This window comes from Thermobia domestica, chromosome 2, assembly GCF_964235325.1.
Source record: "Thermobia domestica chromosome 2, izTheDome1.hap1.1, whole genome shotgun sequence".
Lineage (NCBI taxonomy): Eukaryota > Metazoa > Arthropoda > Insecta > Zygentoma > Lepismatidae > Thermobia > Thermobia domestica.
The window spans coordinates 242,111,368-242,135,460 of record NC_137455.1 but is presented as its reverse complement, the minus strand read 5'-3'; the positions used below and the strand labels follow the sequence as shown (position 1 = coordinate 242,135,460).

General features: G+C 35.3%; 1 protein-coding gene across 4 annotated transcripts in view; it reads right to left on the bottom strand.

The window, feature by feature from the left end:
* The window catches only part of Mfe2 (peroxisomal Multifunctional enzyme type 2), a 638,089-nt gene that overhangs the window by 396,021 nt on the left and 217,975 nt on the right, over positions 1 to 24,093 (bottom strand). For all 4 annotated transcript variants that reach the window (XM_081748535.1, XM_081748534.1, XM_081748536.1 and 1 more), the window contains exons 7-8: positions 23,761 to 23,877; positions 9,513 to 9,643 (exon numbers count right to left, since the gene is read on the bottom strand). In XM_081748535.1, coding sequence (XP_081604661.1) covers positions 9,513 to 9,643; positions 23,761 to 23,877 — 248 coding nt within the window. The remainder of the gene's footprint in view (positions 1 to 9,512; positions 9,644 to 23,760; positions 23,878 to 24,093) is intronic.

Sequence of the window (24,093 nt, the reverse complement as noted above, 5' to 3'; positions counted from 1 at the left end):
TTTGTTTTTAGGAAACAACCTCTTTTGCATTATGGTTGTTTCGCTCAGTTTTGTTTATTTGTTTTCAATGACAACAATACATGGAAGAAAGACTAATAGTGTGATCCTTTTACAACATTTTAGAACGTTTCATGACTATTGCCTTTTATTAAATGCGTATGTTCAATGATAGGACAGCGTAATATCATGTATTTAACATTTGTACTAAATTATTCACATTTTCCTTTCATGTTTCCCATTCTTATTTAGTGCGCGTTATGCAACCACACATGGCACGTATAAAACTGTTCGCCATTTTGTGCTTGTGCGAGATATCGACTTAGTACAGACGCATTATTGCTAGCAGTTGGGACAGCTATTCATCCGTATCCTTTTCGACCCATCTTTCTTGACAGATTATCCGGGAATCCCTACGCTCCTTTGGGGAATCCCTTGTGCACGAATTGCACGATCTCGACCTAAGCATTTTTGAATACAGCAGCTTCGGTGTCTTTGACGTGATCATGCCGCATTAGCTCTATCATTCACCATAGTCGAGCTATAGAGCTTTGAATGTCAGTTTCCCACGCTTTCGGCACCTTGTAGCTCCGAAATTATGTACGTTGGACAAAAGTTTATTTGAACTTTTTTTCTTGTTTCCGTGTCAGGAATCATCCCTTAAATTTTGTAACATAGTCACGCGGTCACCCTGTATATATGTGTCATTAAATGAACATGTTGATGTATACTATTGCAGACTTTGTGAACATTATGGAAGTGCCGATGAGCATCCATTACGCCAGGCTAGGCGTTTGTTTACGATGGAATTTTGCATCATGAGATCTGATTGCATTTATAAATATGCTTATAAGTTGTTGTCATGCATTGCTGATTTTGTGTTAACAAAATTTTCTTATCCTATTACGAGCATTAGGAGTTAGACTTCAAGAATTTCCTTGGAAGTATTCAAGATTAATATACCTCTGCGTTCTTATATTTTGTTTTGAACATGATTATGTTCTACAGGCGTCTTGTGTAACATCTCACTACCACATAAAGACTCTTATATTCTTTTCCACGCATTTTTCGATAATGGTTAACCAGTTTTACTTTAATAAGACCAAAGAACTGTTTAGATGGAACCTGGCATCTTCGTGAGTTAATGGATGAGACTAGTTAAATGATTCAACAAGATACAAGATACAAATGTATGTATACTGGCATGCGAATTCGTAGTGTCTCGGATACACTTGGATGAAGGGATAACTCGTAAATGTTTTTCAAAAGAACTTTTCTTTGTGGAAGTATATATGTGTATCTTACCCATATTTGGGAATTTAAAATTTTTTTGTTTATCAGTATGCAAGATTTTGCGTTCTTAAAGTTCACACAAAATTAATCTCACGAATGTTTATTCGTCTAAACTCTCAGGATTGTTACGAATTAACATCCGTTTCCAGGTGAATTAACCTTTATTCTTACGATTATTTATAATCAGATTAATAAATCGATTCTTTTTATTTTCTTTGAAGTTAACATATTCACTCGATACACTCCAGTATTTTGAAAATATTTAGCGTTTTGGATTACTACATTTTATCTATATTTGTCAATTTTCATTTAAATATTTTAACCATTCAAGTATGAATACTTTTGAAAAAAAGAAGAACTAAAGAACTAAGAATATAAATAAAAATAAATAAATAGAAACAAAACTATATAGCCCTATAAACATTTTCATACATACAGGTGAAAACAAATAGTGAATATACAAAGCTTGTTTTAAAGCAAATGTTCACAGTGAAGTGAGAATATTTATTCTAAGTGTGGAAAAAAAAAAAAAAAAAAAAAAAGAATGAGAGAGAGTGAGAGAGAGAGAGGCTTTCACTCATGTGCTACAATTGTCTTCGCACCCCATATCCCCAATTGTCAAGAAAACTGAATTTTACCAATTGGAACTCTCATCGCAGAAGAGGGAAAAAAGAAGACATCTGGATATGGAAGTTTCAGGAACAACTCATGGAATCTGGAATCAGCTGATAGCCATCCTTCCGGATCAACTGTGTTTTAAACCAAATAAATAGCCCTAGTGATTCATAGTGAGAAATCTATATTATTTTAATTATTCACTGCGAAAAGTGTTCACCGAAAACAGTGTTGCTAGTGTTTATCCCATAATCCTCCACACCCAGTGAAATAAGAATAGTGTTGCCAACTCCATATTTCGAAAAGAAGCTATAAGCCTCCAAACTTATTTTCCCATATGTGCTTATCCAGGATTCTCAACACATTACTTCGCTAACTCGCAATGTGTTGTTACCTTGCGGATCGCCAAGTTGTGACCGTCAGCCTGGCCACAAGACTACGTTTTGGACGAACAGTGTATTTCTTTTTTAACTTTTATTCATGCAACGAAATCATTATTTTACTCATAGAAAAGAAAAACTATTTTTGTTGCTGGTGAGAAACTTAACTCTTTCTGCAGGTGTTCCTCAGTTGCTTTTACCATTTCTCACGGTAGAACAAAGGACTTGTTGTTTTCTAATACAACGCTTATCGTCTGGACAAAGTGCCTTGCAGTAGCAAACCCATATTTTTCTTTCCCTAAAAATAGTTACCAACTTATGGTTTTCGCCACTATGACTGTTCCATATATACTTTCTTCATAACGACATTTATTAAAGTTGGGAATATTTTTGGACACGAAGTTGATAGTGTGTGTGAACAGCTTCTCGTCGTCTGTTGTGTTCTCACGCACTCATATTGCGTCATCCTTCCTACCGTGAGAACAGTGTTCATGGCTTGTAGGAGTCGTAGATGAAATGACTCATTCTCACAATTACCATCGTTCGCTCCTTTCCACTGAACTGTTTTATGTATAATAGTAATGTAAAAAAATCTGATAGTCATAGGAGGAATCTGCCAGTTCAGACTGCAACACTTGTTTGACTATCGCTTCCAAGTTTTATCCCCACGGGACCGAAACATGTGTTGCCAGTGCTCTCCATTATACCGGCGTCATATTTGTGTTGTGTAAGAATGCAGAAAATTTTGACATTTCTTTATTATTTTGTATAACGCACTACCAACCATAAGTATAGTGAACGGGAGGTTCCCAAGCGTTGGGAGAAGCGAGGCGTGAGCCTAAGCCGTCAGAGTAAGAAGGAACGAAAAGTTTTGCCCTATATTAATATAAGTGGAGTACGATGAATAATTAAGTACACGATAGGAGTCTTATTTGGTGTTAAATGAAAAAGTTAACTACCGTCTTTTGGAGTACAGCATTTCTTCGGAGTCAAGAAATCTCATCATGGATTAGTGTTTCCTGTATCTCCCCATTCCTCTCGTCTTAAATTACGCAGTGAAAGTCTCACATCAGTGCAAATAATAAGATACCGAATAGAAGGGCTATGTTTCTAGTGTTTTTATATAGTGTGTGCATATCTACGTCTACTATGCAATATTAAGTGTCTTATTTTCATTATTTCGTTTATTCAATTGCGTCAGTGCAACTTTTTCTGTTTGAGCGTTCAAGCTCTGTATAGTGAAAATTTTGTGTGTTGTTATTATTTCTCATTCTACTCCGTATCCACATATATGCCTATTTAATAAATAAGGATTCATCTAAGGAAATACTATCGTCTTCATTCATGTGTGTATGAATCCCTGCGTGCAGTCGGCTTGCCAGTCGCGTATATGTACACGCATGCATACGCAAAAGTAAGTATAATCCAACCTGAGTCTCAAAAGCATCAACGTTGCTCATGTCAAATCACTTGTTGTATTTCAATGTCATCAGTCTGCGCCTGAACAGAACATGAGCCTGGACCAGAATTATTATCAGCTGTTTTCTTAGGGTATTCTCCAGAAGCCAGCGCCCGAGGGAAACGGTAGGTAGCAATATAGCACTCTGTTTAAGATTTGTATTTCAATTGAGGATGAGAAATTATTTGCAAATTTCATTCCAAAAGACCTCCAGCTCTATTACAAGCTGTGTACTTCGCCCCATAACTTCAAAGAAGTTTTAGAAATTTCATTTATATCATATTCGTTTCTCAGACGCCTGACTGACATCGCAAATGTGTGTATATATATCTATATATATATTTCATGTTAATTATGTCACTAATAAATACTTGTCTGTAAATCACCTTCACTTAGTTCAGTATCTGAAGGAACGGAACGAGAATTAACTTCATCGTTTGACTTTTTCAAAATGGGAGAACATTTCTGCGAGATCCAATGCCGAAATACTTCTCATGAGGAAACTAGAGTTACTGAGGTCATATTTTTTTTCCATAGTAAGAGAGATTTTGTTATTGCTTTAAAACACTTGCAGTGATTTCAAACGATCTGTTTGTGCAAATCATTCCAGAGTTCGTTGAGTTCCAAATTGAAAACTTGAATTTCTTCTTTTCTTATCAGAAAACAGCGAATAGTTTTCAATATTACATTAGCACATTCAGTAATACAATTTGAGCCCAACTTTATATCTTTACAAATGAAGAGCATTCCAAACTCATCTTTTAGAAGCACCGCCAACTTCGTTAACTAATCCATTGCCGCGGAAAAATGCATAGAAAGACCAAATTCCTGTGATCCCTAGGTCTTCTTTCGAGAAGAACAAGTTAAACAAGCAGTAACGCTTTTAAATGAAACCACACAGGAATCGGAGAAAAAAAACTTTCTTAACATGTAATATTTTCTTGAAAATTTCTTCTTATCGCCGTAATAAATGCCTGTGAAGCATACTAGTCATGTTAAAGAACTTACAAACATGCCACTAGTAAAAAGTGTTCACGCTTGAATAAATTTCTAACTGCGTTCTTCATACTACTTTGAAAACGCTAGCATAATGAAGCTATTTTTATACTTTATCCGTCACGGATTCACCATTTTCAAATTAGCATAAAAAGCGTAATTAAAAACTTATCCAAGCGGGCACTTTATGCTAGTGGCATGATGTTTAGTTCTTTCGTCGCTAATGACCGTATAAAACTAAACTCCTTGGTGTGTCCAGACATAACACGAAAAAGTGTCATCATTCCATGAGACGAATGAGCCACTTTCATTTCTTGTTGTTTACGGAGCGTAGTACGCAAAATTTTGAAATGTAGTCCTACACTCGGTTGTATATATTAAGATAACGTATTTTCTCCTCACAAGGGAACCTTCCGAAAATGATAGTTGCAGTGAAAGATGTGACCTATGCCAATTAAAAGAGCTGTAACAGAGATGAGCATTCCCAAAAAATTAGCTGCCCATAGCAATAGATTCAAGAAATATAAGGGGTAGAAGTTCGGGAAACAGCAAGGTTGGACAAGAGGGGAAAGTGCAAATTCCGAAAAAAAAAAAAAAAAAAAAAAAAAAGGCACGGCAAAATACAATGCTGACAACTGATGTTTAGAAAGAGACTTGCCACAATAGGGAACAAATGGAGGCCATCAGTGGGGTTAACAGTGTTGCCAACTGCAATGAAAAGTACATGTTTTGCAAAGAGCACTATATGAATTCAATATTCAGTGCAATATTCATTGTCAACCTGTCATGTAGAACGTAAGATATGACATGTGTAATCAGTGGTACAATCTAACAAAAGAAAATAGAAGAAACGGAAGTACGAAAAAGACGGAGTTGGCCATAATGCGCCACATTTGATCACGAGCTGTACATATTAGAATGAACAAAATAGGAAAGCACCAACTATGCAAGAAACCGACGTACCTCGAGTCGAACAGAAAAACAAAGTTGGCAGCACTGGCCATGAAAATCCAGACAAGTCTAATATAGTTAGGACACTCGCTTCACGAAAAGAAACTTCCGGAGTGACTGATGCAAAGTCAAGTCGGGGAACATGAAATGGTTGGGTTGAGCCAACAACCGATAATAGAAGTAATGAACATTATGTCATGCTTGGGTCGTATGTGGGAATATACAGGGTGTCCCATCAAACTTTGTGACCTGAAAGATTCGCGAAACGAACAAAAATGTAACGGATCCAGTTGTGCAGGAATGTACCAATGTCAGGGGGTGATAAAAGTCTGTGAGAAGCAAGTGCCTCCAGGATCTCCATCATAGGGCCCCAGGAGCCAACTTCAAACTTTCAAATGGCAACAGGGACCGAGTGGTACCTTTTTCGATAGATCATGGAATGTGCAACAACAACTATAGGAAACATTTGCTATATGAAGCATGGTTTTCAAAATGGCCGCCACAAATATATGTTGCGTCTTAATATGACATTGAACATTGTGATCAAATGTGACGCATTATGGCCAACTCCGTCTTTTCCGTATTTTTCGTACTTCTGTTTTTTCTATTTTCTTTTGTTAGATTGTACCACTGATTATACACGTCATATCTTATATTCTACATGACAGGTTGACACTGAATATTGCACTGAATATTGAATTCATATAATGCTCTTTGCAAACTATGTACTTTTCATTGCAGTTGGCAACACTGTTAACCCCACTGGTGGCCTTCATTTGTTCCCTATTGTGGCAAGTCTCTTTCTAAGCATCACTTGTCAGCATTGTATTTTGCCGTGCCCCCCCCCCCTTTTTTTTTTTTTTTTTTTTTTTTTTTTTTTTTTTTTTTTTTTTTTTTTTTGCGGAATTTACACTTTCCCCACTTTTCCAACCTTGCTGTTTCCCGAACTTCCACCCCTTATATTTCTTGAACCTATTGCTGTGGGCAGCTAATTTTTTGGGAATACTCATCTCTGTTACAGGTGTTTCAATTGACATAGGTCACATCTTTCACTGCAACTATCATTTTCGGAAGGTTCCCTTGTCAGCATCATATCAAAGTAACCTTACTTTTGCATTTGAAAGTAATCTTGTGCAGATTTTATTTCTATATTGATTAAAAATTAAAAAAAGCAACTCAGATTACTTTAATTAAATTCGGTGTTAAAAATATGACCTCTTCAGTCTTCAAAGGACAGTAAACAGAATCAGATTTTTAGAGACACGACTAATTAGACGAAGTGAAGTTTTAAAAAAACAGCTCTTGTCCCATATTCTTCAAAATAATAATAATAATAATAATAATAATAATAATAATAATAATAATAATGCTTCTTATTAGCAAACTTCTGTTGGTAAATCTACTGTAGAAAGAACTTAAAACTCATATATAACCTCCTTCGTGTTAATATTAGTCTAAAACATATAATTCCGGAGAAGACATGAAATCTTCCCCCGTCCATGGCTAATTCATATCAGAAAAGTATACTGGATACAGGGTTTTCAAAAGCTCGAGGTTGTGTTTACTTCAAACGATGTTGTTGTTCAGGCTTTCCATTATTTTCGTATCTTCCGAACTATCGGCAAGAACGAGCACAGAAGAGGTTACACCCGGAACTAAATATTTTAGTCACAGCTTAAACCCCAATTTAACAAATTAATATTTCCAGGGGAATATTACATAAGGTTTGCAACGTTACGAAACACACTCACGTAATTTGCTCTTTAAGTAATTGTTAGTTTCCGTGTAAATAAAACTTAAAGCATAATTTAGTTTCAAGTGCAACATAGACATACTATCAACTTTAAACAGTTTAAATTTAAGAACTGAACAACTACCTCCATTTTCTAAAACTTCGCGATGAAGAAACTACTCACCTAACTGACTGCCATTTTATTGCTTTGGAAAGGAACAAATGGCCATTTGTTCTTTCCAGCGTTCCATCCCGCATTAGGATGAAGATTGCAAATGTTAGTCACCGATTTAAATCCGGCTCAATGCATGCATATTTTTTACTGCTTTTTCACCATTTACGAGGTGGTGTCAAAAGCTTTCGAGACCAGTTCTGTAACACGCAAACAGATAGCAGCATAAGGCTGTACACACAGTCATAGGGAGCACCGACCTTCATAAGTCAGTGTTGAGTTGATTTTGAGTTTAACGTCCCTTTCGGCAGCGAGGCTATATGAGACGGGACCTACTGATTAACGTGGAATTCGAATCACATGAGCTCCCGCCGGGTCTCCCACGCCAAAGGTGCGTACGCTAACCGCTTAGCCACGAAGAAGCTCATTCATAAGTCAGTGTGTCAAGAGACATCGTCCCATGTACATCGGGAGCTGTGCAATTAGTAGTATTCTGACCAAGTGCGTTACCACGAGTGCGATTTTATCATAAACAGCAAGTTAGAATATCAAGTGTATGTGAAACTCTGTGTGAAATTGCGCAAATCCGCCACAGAGATCCTTGATATTATTGACATGGCAAGTGTACAGCAATGCTGCAATCAGTCGTTCGAGGTGTTGGACAGGCACGCGAACTTCAAGAGCGGAAAACCATCACTGGAAGACGACGAGAGATCGGGACGAACTTCAACGAGCACAACACCCAAAAATGTTGAAACCATTCGGCAATTTGTGTATGAGGATCGTCGGAGAGCAATCCACAAAATTTTTCCTCATATGTAACCTGAACATGCACTCTGATACTGCCGAGTTCATTCCTAGGCTACTGACCCAGAAGCAGAAAGACCACCACGCCGAAATCTGCCAAGAACTCTGTCAGCGTACCGTGAATGACCCGTCCTTCATGTCGAGGATCATTACCAGTGACGAAACTTGGGTGTACGGATATGACCCTAACACAAAGAACATCTTCACAGTGAAAGAGTTTTATCTCCACGACCGAAAAAGGTTAGGCAGATTTACAGCTCAACCAAGCGCATGCTCATTGTCTTTTTCGATATTCGCGGTATTGTGCATCACTAAATCGTCCCCAGGGACCAGAATGTCAATAATTAGTTTTTTTAAAGCGTCTGAGGGAGGACATTCGGCGAACGACTCAATGCAGCATCGCTGTACACTTGCCGAGTCATGTCAAGCGTTTCTGTGGCAGATTTGCCTAGTTTCACACAGAATTTCACATTCGCTCGTTGTTCTAACTTATTGTCCATGATGAAATTGCAGACACGGTAACGCACGTGGTCAGAATACCACCAGCTGCACAGCTCCGGATGTACACAGGACGATGTCTCTTGGCACACTGATTTTTGAAGGTCGATGCTCCCTGACTGTGCGTGCAGCCATGCGCTGCCATCTGTTAGCGTGTTGGCGTGAACTAGTCTCGGAACTTTTTGATATCACTTCGTGTATTATTATCATTATTCATTTTTCACCGTCTCCTTAAAACAACAAAACTGTGGAATGTAAAACCTTGAAACTAAATACGTAAATAACTGATTCGAGCTTAGCTCTGACTGTACTGATCTGACACACTAAGCTATGTGCTTTTACACTGCCAACAGTGGCATGATAGACTCAGTTCAGGATCTCGTCTCTGCACAAAATACCAAAGACAGAATAAAAATGCCCAAATGCAAATAAAAATAAGAACTGAAAAGCCTTGTAAAACATCTACTAACAAACCCATCCTCTCTATACCAGAGAGCTATATGCTGTACATTTTCCTTAGTCTAGGTACTATTAATGGAAAAAAAAATTATATTCACACATTTTTTCATTTATAAATAAATGTAAGCAATGGAAACTACATTTAATAATTACCTGGATCGACTCCAAATGTGATGAACTCTTCATGTCAGTTATATTATTCCAAAAATTTTTTACATCTTCCACTGAGACAGAGTCTCCTATTCTAGCTCTAAGGTTACATCCACGACTTCGTACTAGATGACCTGTAAAATAAAATTTACATTCAAATCGAATATATATTAACGAGATAACTAGAACATCCAACAATTAAGTGAATACTGACGTATCGATTTTAGTCGATTTCACGCTCTAGTATTTTTTCTTGATTTAATGATATGTAAATGTAGTAAATTGTGAAAAATAGTTGCTTATCAATTTTCAAGAAATTAATCTTCAAACTATAAATTGCGCATAGGCTGAACTTTATTGTTTCTTTTTCTTTCGTTCTCCCCATTTTCTGTTTTAATTCTTTTTTATGCTAGTTTTGATTCCTCTTGACAATGATTAAAGTATGATTTAATGTTTAAAGTAAATTAAGGCACTGGTAACTTGACCGTTCCAACTCATAGAAACTATGAAATGCAGTGATTATCTCCAGTATGTGACGAATGTAGAATGCAAAATATAAAATATTCTTTTGTTTTTCATGCTGTGCTTTAATTGTTTCGTGTTATATCTAGAAAGAGGGTCCAACTTCCTTGAGCCTAAGTTGCACTTTACGCAAAAAAGGAAAGAAAACGGCTGGCCACAATGTTAACTGGCAAGTATGCTAACAAAGAATCGTGTTATAATCTATTAATAACATAATTAATTTTTTCTTATCGACAATTTTTCGCACTTCGTTAAGTATATGAAGTTTGTACCTAAACACAATATCCGATATTGGCAAAACATTAATAAAATTATAACTTCATCCATCAAGTAAAAGTACTGCTGTTTTGTATATTAGTAGTGTTTGACAATACAATAGTAAGAACACAGGTAATGATATCCTTCATATGATAAATTTCATTCAGGAAGGGTTATCAAAACGCTTTGCCCTTTTCAAATATGCAGCAAGTTGATACTTTTACAAAACAGTCAGCAGGTTCTGATTCCGTGTAAATATTACAAATTACTTTTTAATTAGTGCAGCATCTGTAAAGCCCATATCCTAAGACAATATTACAGTTCAGAACACGACTGCTTGAAATTTTGAAACTCATAGTATGAAATTGTCTTTTCAATCATTTTGAACTTTATCCAATAAAAGGTGTTCGTTGTCTAATGTGTCTAGAAAAGACACTGTTCTCATCTTCAGGGTCAGTAACAGAAGAAATACGGAAATAAATTAGAGATAAAGAGGACCCCTTAGCAAGAAAGCTCGCCCCCCTTGAGTGATGCACTAATCTATATCTAAGTGCAACTCCTACATGAAATAATGAAATACGTGCGCGGGAACTCACTTAAGAGAGGACAGAGCAAACGTTCCGGCGGCGGCGGCGGCGGTGGTGGTGGTGTTGTATTATTATTATTATTATTATTATTATTATTATTATTATTATTATTATTATTATTATTATTATTTCGTCTCATCTATAGATTTTGCGTTTACTTTTGTTACTATGGATATATACTTAATTTTCTCGTACACTTCAGTTATGAATTATTTGACGTGAGCCCTCATCCAAATCAAAGAAACAAAATAAAAATAATATTACAATTACAGTGAAACCTGTCTATGTTGGCCACCATCGGTTCCATCGAAAAGTGGTCAACTTACAGAAAATGTGTGATTTGTGTAGTTTTAGAATAGGATTTTTAGTATCACTTGATTGTAAAATTTTAATAAGCAGTGGCACGACAGCTACGTATAAATAATGTATATAGAGTAACCATAAAAATATACAGTACTAGAAAATATTACTATTGTATGCAAGAGCGCCGATTTCTCTAAATTTGGGGGTGGGCATTCAGATGCTGAAGGTATATATATATATATATATGAAGATTTTAAGACAAATTACACTCAAATTATACCAAATATTGTATACTCATAAAAAAAATAGGGGTCACATGAGCTTTGGGGGGCTTGGTCCCTCCAGGATCGGCGTCCTTGATAGTATGTTTAATGTATGTGCATACCTATCTCTTGCTGAAAACTAATCTGGTACATTGCATTATTCGGACTGAAAACACAATAACACAAATAACCATGAAATAGAAGTGTATGTACGGAGTTTATTGAAATTGATATAGTACACTGAGCTATTCAGATTGAAAACAAGAAAAGCTGTTATAAATTGAGAAATTCATATGCAATTTATATGACTTCTTTTCAGTTTTACTGAATGGTGGTTCATTCTAGACATATTTTCTTTATTCTTTTTGGCAGATATGCACATTCTAATATTGTAGTTAACTACTTCTTGTTAATGAGTTAGAACTGTTTCCCTCGGAGCAAAAGATGTTTTGAGAAAATCTTGAGGGGAATTCATATCTCAAAAGCTCCGCTATCTTTTGACAAGCCGACAGCCAATAGTTGACAATTGAGATGGTTAGTTTTAACCTTTAGAATTATGCGGAATTACTAAAGCTCCCCACTGATGAGAGGAGTTGATATAGCTAATGGTTTTACCAAAACAGACAGGATAAACAAATACGTACAACCATTTCCTGAATTCCTGTACGTACTTTTTCTTATTCACATCTTCCTTCACCACCTCTTTATGAGGGTAGTGTTCTGGCCATTGACCTCCAAGAACAAATCGTGCGAATCTATGCTTCTTTGTGTCCAGTCACGAATACAGAACATCTGCCTCTCATATGGGAATTCGAAAGAGTTAAGAAAAATAACAAAACTGTATTTTTCGTGGCCAAGATACGAAGGTAAATTTATCATCATTTTCATAGGGTGAACATTGCTTCAGTGTGGCCAACTTCCAAGATAGACAGGTGGCCAACTTACATAGTAGTAAGTAACGAATGTCTTATGCGAAAATGCAGGTTCAAGACGAACTAGGCCAAGATAAGCAGGTGGCCAACTTAGAGAGGTGGCGAAGTTGACAGGTTTCACTGTATATTGTATTTATTAAGTAAGCATAAAATAATAATAATCTAACAAGCAAGCATTCTGATAAGGCAGAATAAACTAAAAATTTCTTTGTTTGTATTCAGCATATCAAAATAAGTGCTAATACAAATTTTCGCAACTCGACCGCTATGGTTTGGCAGAAAATTATAACTTCCGCTTTATATATGAGATTTTCTTTCCTGGCAAAAACCTAGACTTACTCAATCTTAAAGTAATAAGACGATTTATACCATTTGATTTGCAATTAAATGGTCTTGTCTTTACTTTGATATAAATTCTCTTTAAATAATGTTAAAAACAAGGAGATAACAGAGGAATGTTTTAAAAATTTGTCAATAAAATAGTTCCCTTTCATTCTTATTCGCTTATAACTTAGCACATCTCGTCTAAAGATAAACGAAAAATAAATCAGGCTGTCTCCTTAAATTTCTAACATTCTGTGTGAATATCGTGTCCATTGCACCAACAGTATCTTGAAAACATACAGTATGGTTTCACTTGTAATGAATAGGCTTCGGATAGTCACGGATTTTGCATGTTACATGGTTTCTGCTTCAAAGAAGATCACAATTTGTAAGTCACCATGGAAATATGACTCATTATCGCCGATTCCTCTCATCAAAACGCCTCAGTGATCTTGCACCTGCTACGAAATGTCATTAATCGAAATACTTGCAACTCAACATCTAATGACTTCAAAGCACGTAAAAGACAAGAAACTGAAAACTGAAAGCAAGGAACAGCAAACTTCATTTAAAGCATCAATTAACAAATCAGGATCTCAACGATCTCAGTTCAGCGAAGACTTGTGTCGGGCTATGGCGTCAGCAAATATTCAATTGGAAAAACTCAAAAAGAAGGAATTTGCAGAATTTTCAGAAAAATATACTAAACAAACATTACCAAATGAATCTGCCCTTAAAAAAACACCCCGGAGTTATACAATGAAACTTTGAGTGAGTTAAGAAAGAAAGCAACGAACAATAGTATTTGGGTTTCTTTGGATTAATGGTACGCCCTTTTCTTCCTCATGTAGACGAAGATCGAGGGGAGTAACTAATTTTGTTAAATTAGTCCTGTTCTACTTTTGAAAAAACAAAATTTCTTTTGATACAGGACTGTATCAAGATTGCGAGTTCGGAAACCCGACGGTGTGGCTCTCGGAAAAGATGGATAATCGGATGTAATCTGTAAATCATAATTTAATGTACACGTATTTAAGTTGTAGAAGGCAATATTTCAAGTAGGTACACTAAACACGTGACAGACTGTTACAGGTATGTAACACGAACGGACTATCCAACGACCATAAAATCAATGTGAGCGTTACAAACATATTTGCATATCATCTTAGTTGCAATTCATATAGACTTAACCTCACATATGTACTCTAATACAATTGCTTCTGTTCATCGTTGCAATACTATAGAAATATGCCACTAAATAATCATACGTAGACTTAATTAACATATTCAATCTTCTTTTAAGAAACAATTATATTAGTGAACGGAAAAATCTGAATTACAGCATAAATGAATAAGTACATTGATACGATTTAATGCATTTGTGATAAAACATCGGATGGTCAAGTTAACGTGTCTTCAGACATCATGTCGTGAACTAAAGATGATGACTTTAACAACTTACTTTGTATTGATAATGATAAATTAGAAGTACATCCTTTATATTTCTGTACAGCAAATGTTATCTTTAGGATTCCAGAAGGATATTATTTTACAGACACATCATTTCCACAGACCTCTTATGCCAAATCAAACAAAATTAATTTCAAAGTAATTTATCGTTACCTGTTCTTTTACGACGACTACACAATGTATATCACTACAATTTTTTTCCATTTTAGTTACAAAACTTTCAAAGATTATTTAAATCTCCTACAAAGTCAATTTACAGCATTTTAGGTACAGATCAAGAATATCATAGCATATCACTAGAGACATTAACAACTAAAATTAAATATATATTTCATTATTCATAAACACAAGATAATAAACAAACAATAAATACACACAAACTAGCACAGACTGACATAATGTCGGCGAATAACAAATAAAATAAATATAATTCAGTCGACATTTTAAAATTTGAAACAAAAGTGAAAATTAACAGAATAGTTCATTATACATTACTCTGCAAGCGGATCGGTAGAAACGGTCCGTTACAGGATGAAACTACTGATTTCGGAACGGTGACTGGCGAATTTTGTGTTCGGCATACTTGGTATTGAAGAAAAGAGGGAGAATTCTTATTTACTTTATTGCGTGTGCTGGGCAATGTTAACCATTCAAGTATTGCACTCTTTTCAATGACTGTTCTGTCGCCTTCCGGTATTGCATATGATCGGGTGTTAGTGGTATGTACAGATGTAGCTTCCTATATGAAAAAGGGAGGGTCTTCAGTTTTATAGCCAAAAATGATCTATATAATATTGAAATAGTTGCAAAAATTTTAATGCAAATGACGCGATTTACATCAAAGAACTGCAAATAGCTCTTAGTACTAACGCAGGGTGTCTACTGGAATACCAGAAAGTAAATTCATGACTTTTCATGACCTTTTTGTTCAAATTTTCATGACCATGGCGATAAAAATTTACCATTAGTAATAATAAACCCCTACCATCAGTGGTGCATCGGAACTATGCGGGTTGCTAGTCTTAAATATCACTTATTGTGAATCTTAAAGAAAGAATCTAAAATTCTGCCGCCTTGTGCTCGAGCACAGAATAGCACTTACCTAAATACGGGCCTGCTCTTACCAGTGAATCAACTGTATTTGAAGTTTTAATTCTGAGTATAATTATCCATCTAGCAGAAATTTGTCTAAAATTAAGCACTCAGAGAACTGCCCAAAGACAAAACAAATTACAAAAGAAATTCGTTTTAAAAAAATAGATCATCAAATTTAAAATCTGCAAACTCAAACGAATAATATTATTTGCATAAGTCTAAAGGCCCAAAAATACACAATTTACATTTCTTAGAAGTAAAGAAATAGCAGATCAGAAAGTTGGACAGTAAAAAGTTGTTACTATATTACAGAGACTAGAAGATGAAATGGGGAGCAGCTAGGAAGACAGTAAAGTACCAGTTGGCCAGCACTAACTAGTGGGGGAAATTCTCACAATTACTGACCTGATACAACTGTTTCAGTACATGCAGTATGAGGTATAAAAGTATGAAGTATAAAAATATACTCTGAGATTTCAGATTTTCATGACCAGTTGGGTAAATAAAGGACTTTTTCATGACTTTCATGACCACTAAGCAAAATATATGACTTTTTCATGACTTTCATGACTTTCATGACCAGTAGACACCCTGTAACGGTATTAGAGAAGAACTTGTTTTTATTCATTTGAATTTCATGTGTACTTCAAGGATAATTAAAATACTTGAAACAAGGGGATTGTCTTTGAAGGCGAGTCTCACATATGTGAAGAGTCGAATACCTTTCAGCAGGCGTTGGAAAAATGGAGGTGTCGGAAAAGTTCGAATATGTGTTTTCAAAGAATTCTTGGTATTTCTTTCTACAAATTGATTAAATTCACGACAGTAGGGTAAATGACGATGATGTTCCCGAACAAATGTAAGTGTCCGAAGCTACAAAATTATAACATGTACTCCCATGCGAAAAAAAAAAAAAGCGCGTATACTGTAACTCACGATTTTCTGTATTTATTCCTTTTTCCTTACGTTTATGGGTAAAATTGAGTTATTAGTATGTGGAGATAATAGAGAGCAATCCATCTAAGGAGATATTTCCAAAATATATAATAAAATAATAAAAATATAAACAAAAAACAAAATTATGCTCGGTTTTGTGTATACTGGCAACGATGATTTCTAGGGATTTTTTCAGTAGCACAGCACGATTGCGGAGGGAATTCAGTAGGGGAGTCGAGGAGATGGATCAAGGAACTGGATACTGGACTAAAATGTTGCATTTATTGGTTAAAACCTAGTGTGTAGATTGCCTGCCAAATATAAATTAGCTTCTGTAGCTAAGATGTCGTACGAAAATATAGAATTAAACAGAAAAACTCTTATGTTAAGGTTCGAAGCGATACGCACCATGGTTATGAAGTTATTTCTTAAGAAAAAAGAACAAACACAACGTAGCCTCTGTGGTTAGGTGGATAGAGTGGCGGACTCATAGTTATTTTATTACTTTGACACCACATCGAATCCCATCCAATCCCTTTTTTTTTTTTTTTTTTTCATGTTAATAAGAACCGAAGCAATATACTAAGGACAACTTATTGATATCCAGGATTACAGTATTATTGGTAATAGCTATTGTTTTCAGTTCATGTTGTTGTATAGTTTCTCTCACCCTGTTTTCTTGGGAAAATAACAATTTTGTCTCCAACAAAATGTAAAGGATATATACGGACAGAAAAAGACATCTTAGTATCAAACGTGATTTATCGTGATGAAATGGACTAGTTTGCCATTATTAAAAAAAAGAAAAAACTAAAGTAAATTACTGAAGTTGACTTCCCTTTAGCTTTTAGCTAAAAAAATATTTTTTCTTTATAAGACTATACTTTATGAGGCAAGGTGTGTGATCATACCCACAAATTTAGCTAGGGAGTGAAAGATAATCGTTTACACAAACATTTTACAGGTTTAGGTGCGTGAAACACCAATACACCATGGTCTCGCTTATCCGACCATCCTTTGTTACACATACCGTATGATCCGATATATCATTGCAGAAAGCACCAATCGGCAAGAAGAACTGCAAGTTGTGGTCTTAATCTATTTTTCATGCTCTGGAGTATATCGCCTAGCGCGCCCGTCTACACGTTGACTCATACATCTATCATTCAGTGCAGACACGTATCCAGGTTTTCTATTCGGAGGGGGCCCGACACGAATCCTCGTAAGCACGTAATTCTAATGTTTTAAAAATATCAATATCAATAATAATAATAATAATAATAATAATAATAATAATAATAATAATAATAATAATAATAATAATAATAATAATAATGCAACAGTTCTGTATTTCTCTTAAACTTTTTCCTGCTTTTCATTTATAAACCGGTTTACTTTGGAAACTGCATTATAGCACAAACAAAATGAAACATATTTTCGAGAGAAATGTAACTAAAGAAAACTGTCTGCTACGTATATCACATAACAAAAATAGCAAGAAGACATTGAGTGTATCGTTCTAATATATTAAAGTTAAAAACAGAACGGAAACAAAATGTTAATCCTATTTAATTCCTGTTCTTTAATTCCAAATGGTATAATGGCATCATGGTATGTTCTTAGAATTATAACAAGACAACAGCACATTGCCCAAAGTTTGGACACTGATATAAAAGAATCTCAAAAGGGTAAAAGCATGTTTATTAAAAAGTGCTTGAGTTTCGGAGGGGGACAGCCCTCAGGCCCTCACGCTGGATACGTCCCTGATTCAGTGCAGTGCAGTTATTTGTTATAAAACATTATTATTATTAGATGTGTAATATGTAAAATTATATCATAAGTTTTACTTTTAATAGGTCTTTTCTTAACACATCCATATTATCCAGCGTTCTGCCTGCCTGTTTATGTCGGATAAGCGAAATTCTACTGTATTTCCAAAGCTAGCATATACATGAACTAGAATTGTATTGTCCTAGAACAAATAGTGTGAAATGCTTATATTAAAAGGCTGGAATAAAAATAAGCAAGCATAAGTACTGTTTTGGTAGCGTGAGAACAAATTAAAAACAATTCAATATATTTCCTAGGTATTAGATTATCATCTTATTGTGTCGATATGTATTCCATTTTTAAACATAGTTTTAAAAGTCATACCATTCTCAATATTCCTAAGGAAATCGAAAGAAAAACTCCTATGTGCCGCTTGTGGCAAAGCGGCTTAAGTGCGTGGTCTGAAACGTTAAGGTATAGATAGAGTACCCGTACTTCAAAAATGCAAATCCGGGACGCTACTAAATTACGAGAATCTTTAAAATGCTTAAAATTGAAAGAAGTGTTGAATACTAATTTACTTTTCTCCATTAGATAGAGTTGTTCAAGCATTACGTTATCACATTTTTATTCCTTTCACTAGACCTTCTTCCAAGGGCGCCGATTTCTCTGTAATTTTTTTTCTGGGAGGGCACTCAAATGCAGACGATATATATTAGGATTTTAAGGCAAATTGCATTCAAATTATGCCAAATATTGTATATTCATAAATACAAAGGGGGCCTACATGAGCTTTGGGGGGCCCGGCCCCCTAGGATCGGCGCCCTTGCCTTCTTCCTAGTTAAGCAAACGTAAGCAGATGATTTACTCCCTTCCCCTGGTAAGCAAAATTGTTTTTGTTTCTCAAGATTTGTTGTGTTTCGTGAAATAACAGCAGGAATTTCCAGATTACTTAACCATCTAAATGAATGTTTTCACTTAGAGCCATCCCGTCGATTCGCTTTGCCTAGGACTAAAATAAATTAAGGGTCAATAATGAAAGAGACATGTGGATCGAAGATCTTTCTTTGTTCGAACTTTGATTTTTTCAAATCCATGATGGGAAATTATATTATGTGTACAATTTTCGAAATTAATAGTATACAATCGTAAAAATATCTTACAAAACGATGGTTTATTGCAAAATACTTTGACTCAAAGAATAAATTACAAGTAATAAACTTGTTACTTTTCCTGAAGAGTCTAAGTTTTGAATGAGACAGAGGCTCTTCAGCGTAGTGCTTGGAAAGATTGCCTCACTTGTTCTACCTTCCCGTAACGCAGCCTTGATTCGACTTGATCCTAAACGGATTATTCAGAAGTCGAAGTCGGAAGATGTTTCCCATTTTTCCCAAACACTCTTGGTCGATTACAATCTGCCTCACTTGTGAGGGGACAACGTTTCTGTGTAATGTTTTCCTTTTAGTATTTATACATTTTACTTTCTACACAAAACTGCATACAGTTTACAAATATTGATATTAGAATGAGGGTACTGGTATCGATACTTAGTATGAATTACCAATATTTGTAAAGAAAATTATGTATTTTCTGGTACCGGCACAGGAATCATATTCTAACAGTTTAGCATATGTCCCACAAAAATGCCAACTCAGAAATAGAAAAAAAAATCCCCGTGAACTGATTTGCCTTGGCTATTCTTTATGTCCAAGAATATCATCCCAACCGAAATAAGTGGACGATTTTCGGGGTTTGGGACTTTCAGCTATGCACCCAAATTGCATGATTTATTTTTTTTAAAAAATCCAATGTTAGTCATTCCTATGAGTATTCATCAACTTTCAACAAATTCAACCCCCCCCCCTCCAAAAAGTTAGTTATTTCTACAAAAAACGAAGCCTTTGTGAGTGAAGCCCCTCTCAAACTATTTTTCTGGATCCGCCACTGTTCGTACTTTATTTTCCAAGAAATTCATTCCGGCATCTACCTAAATAGGTAATTTACCTAAATTTAGAATGCAGGAGGTTCCAGTAGTAATAATTTCGTATCTAAGAGGTATTTTGGACCTTTGCAAAGTAACCCCGATTAGAGGCTGAAACCGCCTTCTTCCAGTTTTACTTTTCTTTTATGACTTTAAACGTTTCACATTTCAATTTCAACTATTGCATCAAAGTCTCATTATACACAGTAGTATTCTACGAAACTGACTTAATTTTGACGAAAATTCTTGCAGGTGATATCTTTCAAATTTTGGCAGTCTTTATATGGACTGTTTTCCATACCTCTACAACAACAAACCTTCAGGGGAATTAGAACTGATGTTAACCCCCAACATTACAGCCAAAATACAGTTAGATGTTCTATCTTACGGTGGCAGTTGAAACTTTCTCTTTACAGTTCATGGTTTTACAGGCAGAGGACTTTGAAACTCTTTTCATATTTTGTGCAAAGTAACCCCTGATGTGCAAAGTAACCCCATCTTACGGTACTTAGAATTGTTATAAGATCAAGATAACAATTGGAAGATGGTTACAAAGAAATAAATTTAAGAAAAAAATTAAGATTTGGATAACTGATATTTACCCTCTTGGTTCAATTTAGCTCTATTTATATGCTTTGGGCATTCGAGGCAGAAATGACTAAATCGAGAACCGTTACCTACTAACAAACACAATAGATGAAACCTAAAAATACGACCCCTAGAAATTATAATTTTTGCCAAATTAACTTCCTGCCATTCTGTCCTTCTGCCACTTCGTCCCCTGCCATTTTGTCCTCCTGCCATTCTGTTCTACCATACAGTGACATACAATGGACTTTCTCTAAACTGACCGTCGGCCTAATCGCTTCTCTTCCAAGAAATAAGTCATTTTAGTTGTGAGTTGTGCTTAGTGCTCCACAATTTACCATACAACAATAAACACACTAATTGCTACGAATCGCCCGTACAATGAGCAACAAAAAGATCTGACTTCAGTTGTTTTCATTAAAAAGCGGCAACTATGCATTCGAGGATTAGGATTAGAAATTAGATTTCCAAGCTTTCAGCATCTATGGTCATGTTAGCCTATCACGTATGAGGAATGACGTTCTTCGACGAGTCCACTATCCGGGGAAGGGGAGAGGAAGATAGGAATGTGAAGGAAAAAAGGGCGTGAGACTATTATGTTAGGTACTATCCCGGCACTTGCCTGGTGTGAATGACGAAAACCTAGGAAAACCTCACTCAGAATGGCTGGCCTGAGAACGCTTTTACACATTTTTTTAAGTAAGTGCCCCCACCGGGAATCGAATCCAGGATCACTCACACGAAAAGTGGACTACGAATTCAATAAAAGAGCTAAACAAAATAGTCAGAAGAAAGTGAAGACTTATTTAAGTATGTTTTTATATTACTTTTAAGTCCAAATGTGTTTTTCCTCGTTTAGTGAATGTGTTTATAAAATACAACACCTCTATTTCATTCAGTATTATAGGTTCTATTGATTTTTTCAGTTTTGTGTTCTTCTTATATCAATACACATACAGTGTAAATAAGAGTGTGCTTAGTATGATAATCTAGTGTGCTTTATTGATTACATAATATTTATTCAACTGACTGTCATTGGAGCAGCTTGTGATCAAAACTTCTAACTTTAGTAAGCTAAATGTATTGAATTATAATATGCTATAAACCGTATAGCATTATGGATATGCTATACGATTTAAGGACTATAAAATGGGATTTTCTTCTAACCTATTTTTCGTTATCCAACCGGGATCCGGTTCCGTGGTGGTCGGTTAACAGAAAGTCTACTGTATTTAGTTATTCTGTGTTTACTTCTAAGCCAATGTACTTGGAGTCGTTTAAAATCTGTTTTCTTTCTATTGTCTTCACACCATCCCTTGTGATTTACATCACCATAAGCCATAACCTGGTGGGTTCCATTCAACTATTGGTATTTGTTGCTCTCTCTGATTTTCCTGATAGTGTATTCCAGAACAAAAGTGAAAAATATTGGTGACAACTCATCTCCTTGCTTCAGGCCATTCTCGATGTGTAAGATCGTTGACAGTTATTTTCGTACTCGGACATTACTCTGAATTGATATAAACAGACCTTTATTGTTCCAACTAGATTTGATCAACAAATTCAGTGAAAATGTTGTAGAACATCTCTATCCGAACTGGATCATATGTCTTCCTGGTATCAATAAATAATTTATCTACCAGGATGATATATTTCAATTTCTTTTCGAGTATTTGGCGAACGGAAAATATTTGGTGGATTGTTCATCGAATTCGCGGAACTTCATACTAGGGATGGTCATTTCCGGAAAAAGTTTTCCGGTTTCCGGAAATCACATTTTCCGTTTTTCCGTCTTCCGATTTTCCGGAAAATTTTCCGTTTCCGTTTTTTCGGAAAATTTTCCATCTTCCGTTTTCCGGAAAATTTTCCGTCTTCCGCTTTTCCGGAAAATTTTCCGTTTCCAATTTTCCGGTTTTCGGAAAAATATTTTCCGTTTTTCGTTTTTCCGGAAAATGTGGCCATCCCTACTTCATACGACAATCTCCATAATTTTATCTGCATATAGATTTAATACCGCTAAAAGAATGACTGAGAACATTTTAGTGATGCTGACAGAGGACAGATGATCAATAACCATTACACTCAACTGTGTCACATTTCTCATAAACTGGAACAACGGTTGATTCTTTCCACTCTAGTGGCAAGATACTCAATAACCACTCCACTCAACTGTGTCACATTTTTTATAAACTGGAACAATGGTTGATTCTTTCCACTTTAGTGGCAAGTTCTCTTTTTTCCAGATGAGGAGAATGAGTCTGTGTATCTCGTTCTACAATTTCTTCCCCCCCCCCCCGGCCCCAAAATAAAATGAACTCAACAGAAATTCCGTCTATGTGGTTCTGCTGTGTTTCACTTTCTCCACGATCATGATTTTTTTTCTTTATGTTGAGTGAATTATTGTCCAAAGAAATCCTTCCATTTACTCAAAATACTATCCGTATCAGTGAGAACTGTTCCGTTAGATTGCTTTAATATATCAGCGAGGATAATAGCCTTTCTTAAGTTCGTTGATACCCTTATATGTACCCCTAACATTTTTTGGTATTACTTTTCAGCATCAATAACTTAGGCTTTTAAAAGATCACGTTTTTCTGCTCTAAAAGTTTTGGAATTTTCACACTTGATGTAACGAAACTTTGTGGTGTTCTATTGTTCGGATTTTGTAGTCAATGCAGTTTTAAATGTTTTCTCTTCTCTACTAGTTTAGTGCATTCGTGGTAGAATCTTGGTTTGTTCCTATGTGTTTCCACGTGCTCAAAATTTTCATTTGCTGTAATTTTATGCTATCACTGATTTTAGCCCAAGTATCTTCCAACACTAGTGCATTTCGAACATTCTAAAATTGAGGACACTTCAACCTTTTTTTTTTCCCTCGCCTGACTCTCCTCTAATTTCTTTAAATTAAATCTCTCCGTTTCCAGGTGCTAAATATTAGCTTTTTCCACCGATAAACTCTCTCTTATAATCACTGCTACCAGATGGCATGGTAAGGTCAGTCATGGCACAGCCACAGTCAGCATCTCTAAAGAACCGAATATAAATTATGTGATATTTATCTATATATTAGGATAATGTATCACATAATAATTACATGATATATATATATATATATATATATATATATATATATATATATATTATATGCACTAATATGAACATTCTACTAAGAAAAACAATACAATCATTTGACTGTTTTATCGTCTGAAAAACGAAACTTACATTTCCCGGCCCATCCAGCTGCCGATTCTATGATAGAACCATTTTCAGGACATGATTCATGGCACAGATAGACGACAACAGGCGCTATCAATTCTGGTTTCAATTCTGCGAAGAATTCTGCAAAGTAAAGAATAAAATGTATACATATAAATTGCTTCATAATGTTAAAAAAAAAAATCGAAGTTAGACATAAAAGTACAATTTTATTTTAAATCCCGTTTTATATAAATAGCTTACAACATATTGTATGATTGAGGCTGTTGATTCGGACCAGGAGTTCATTGGATTCTGTGAATTCCACACAGTCTTGGAATAAAAATATGGTATATCAAT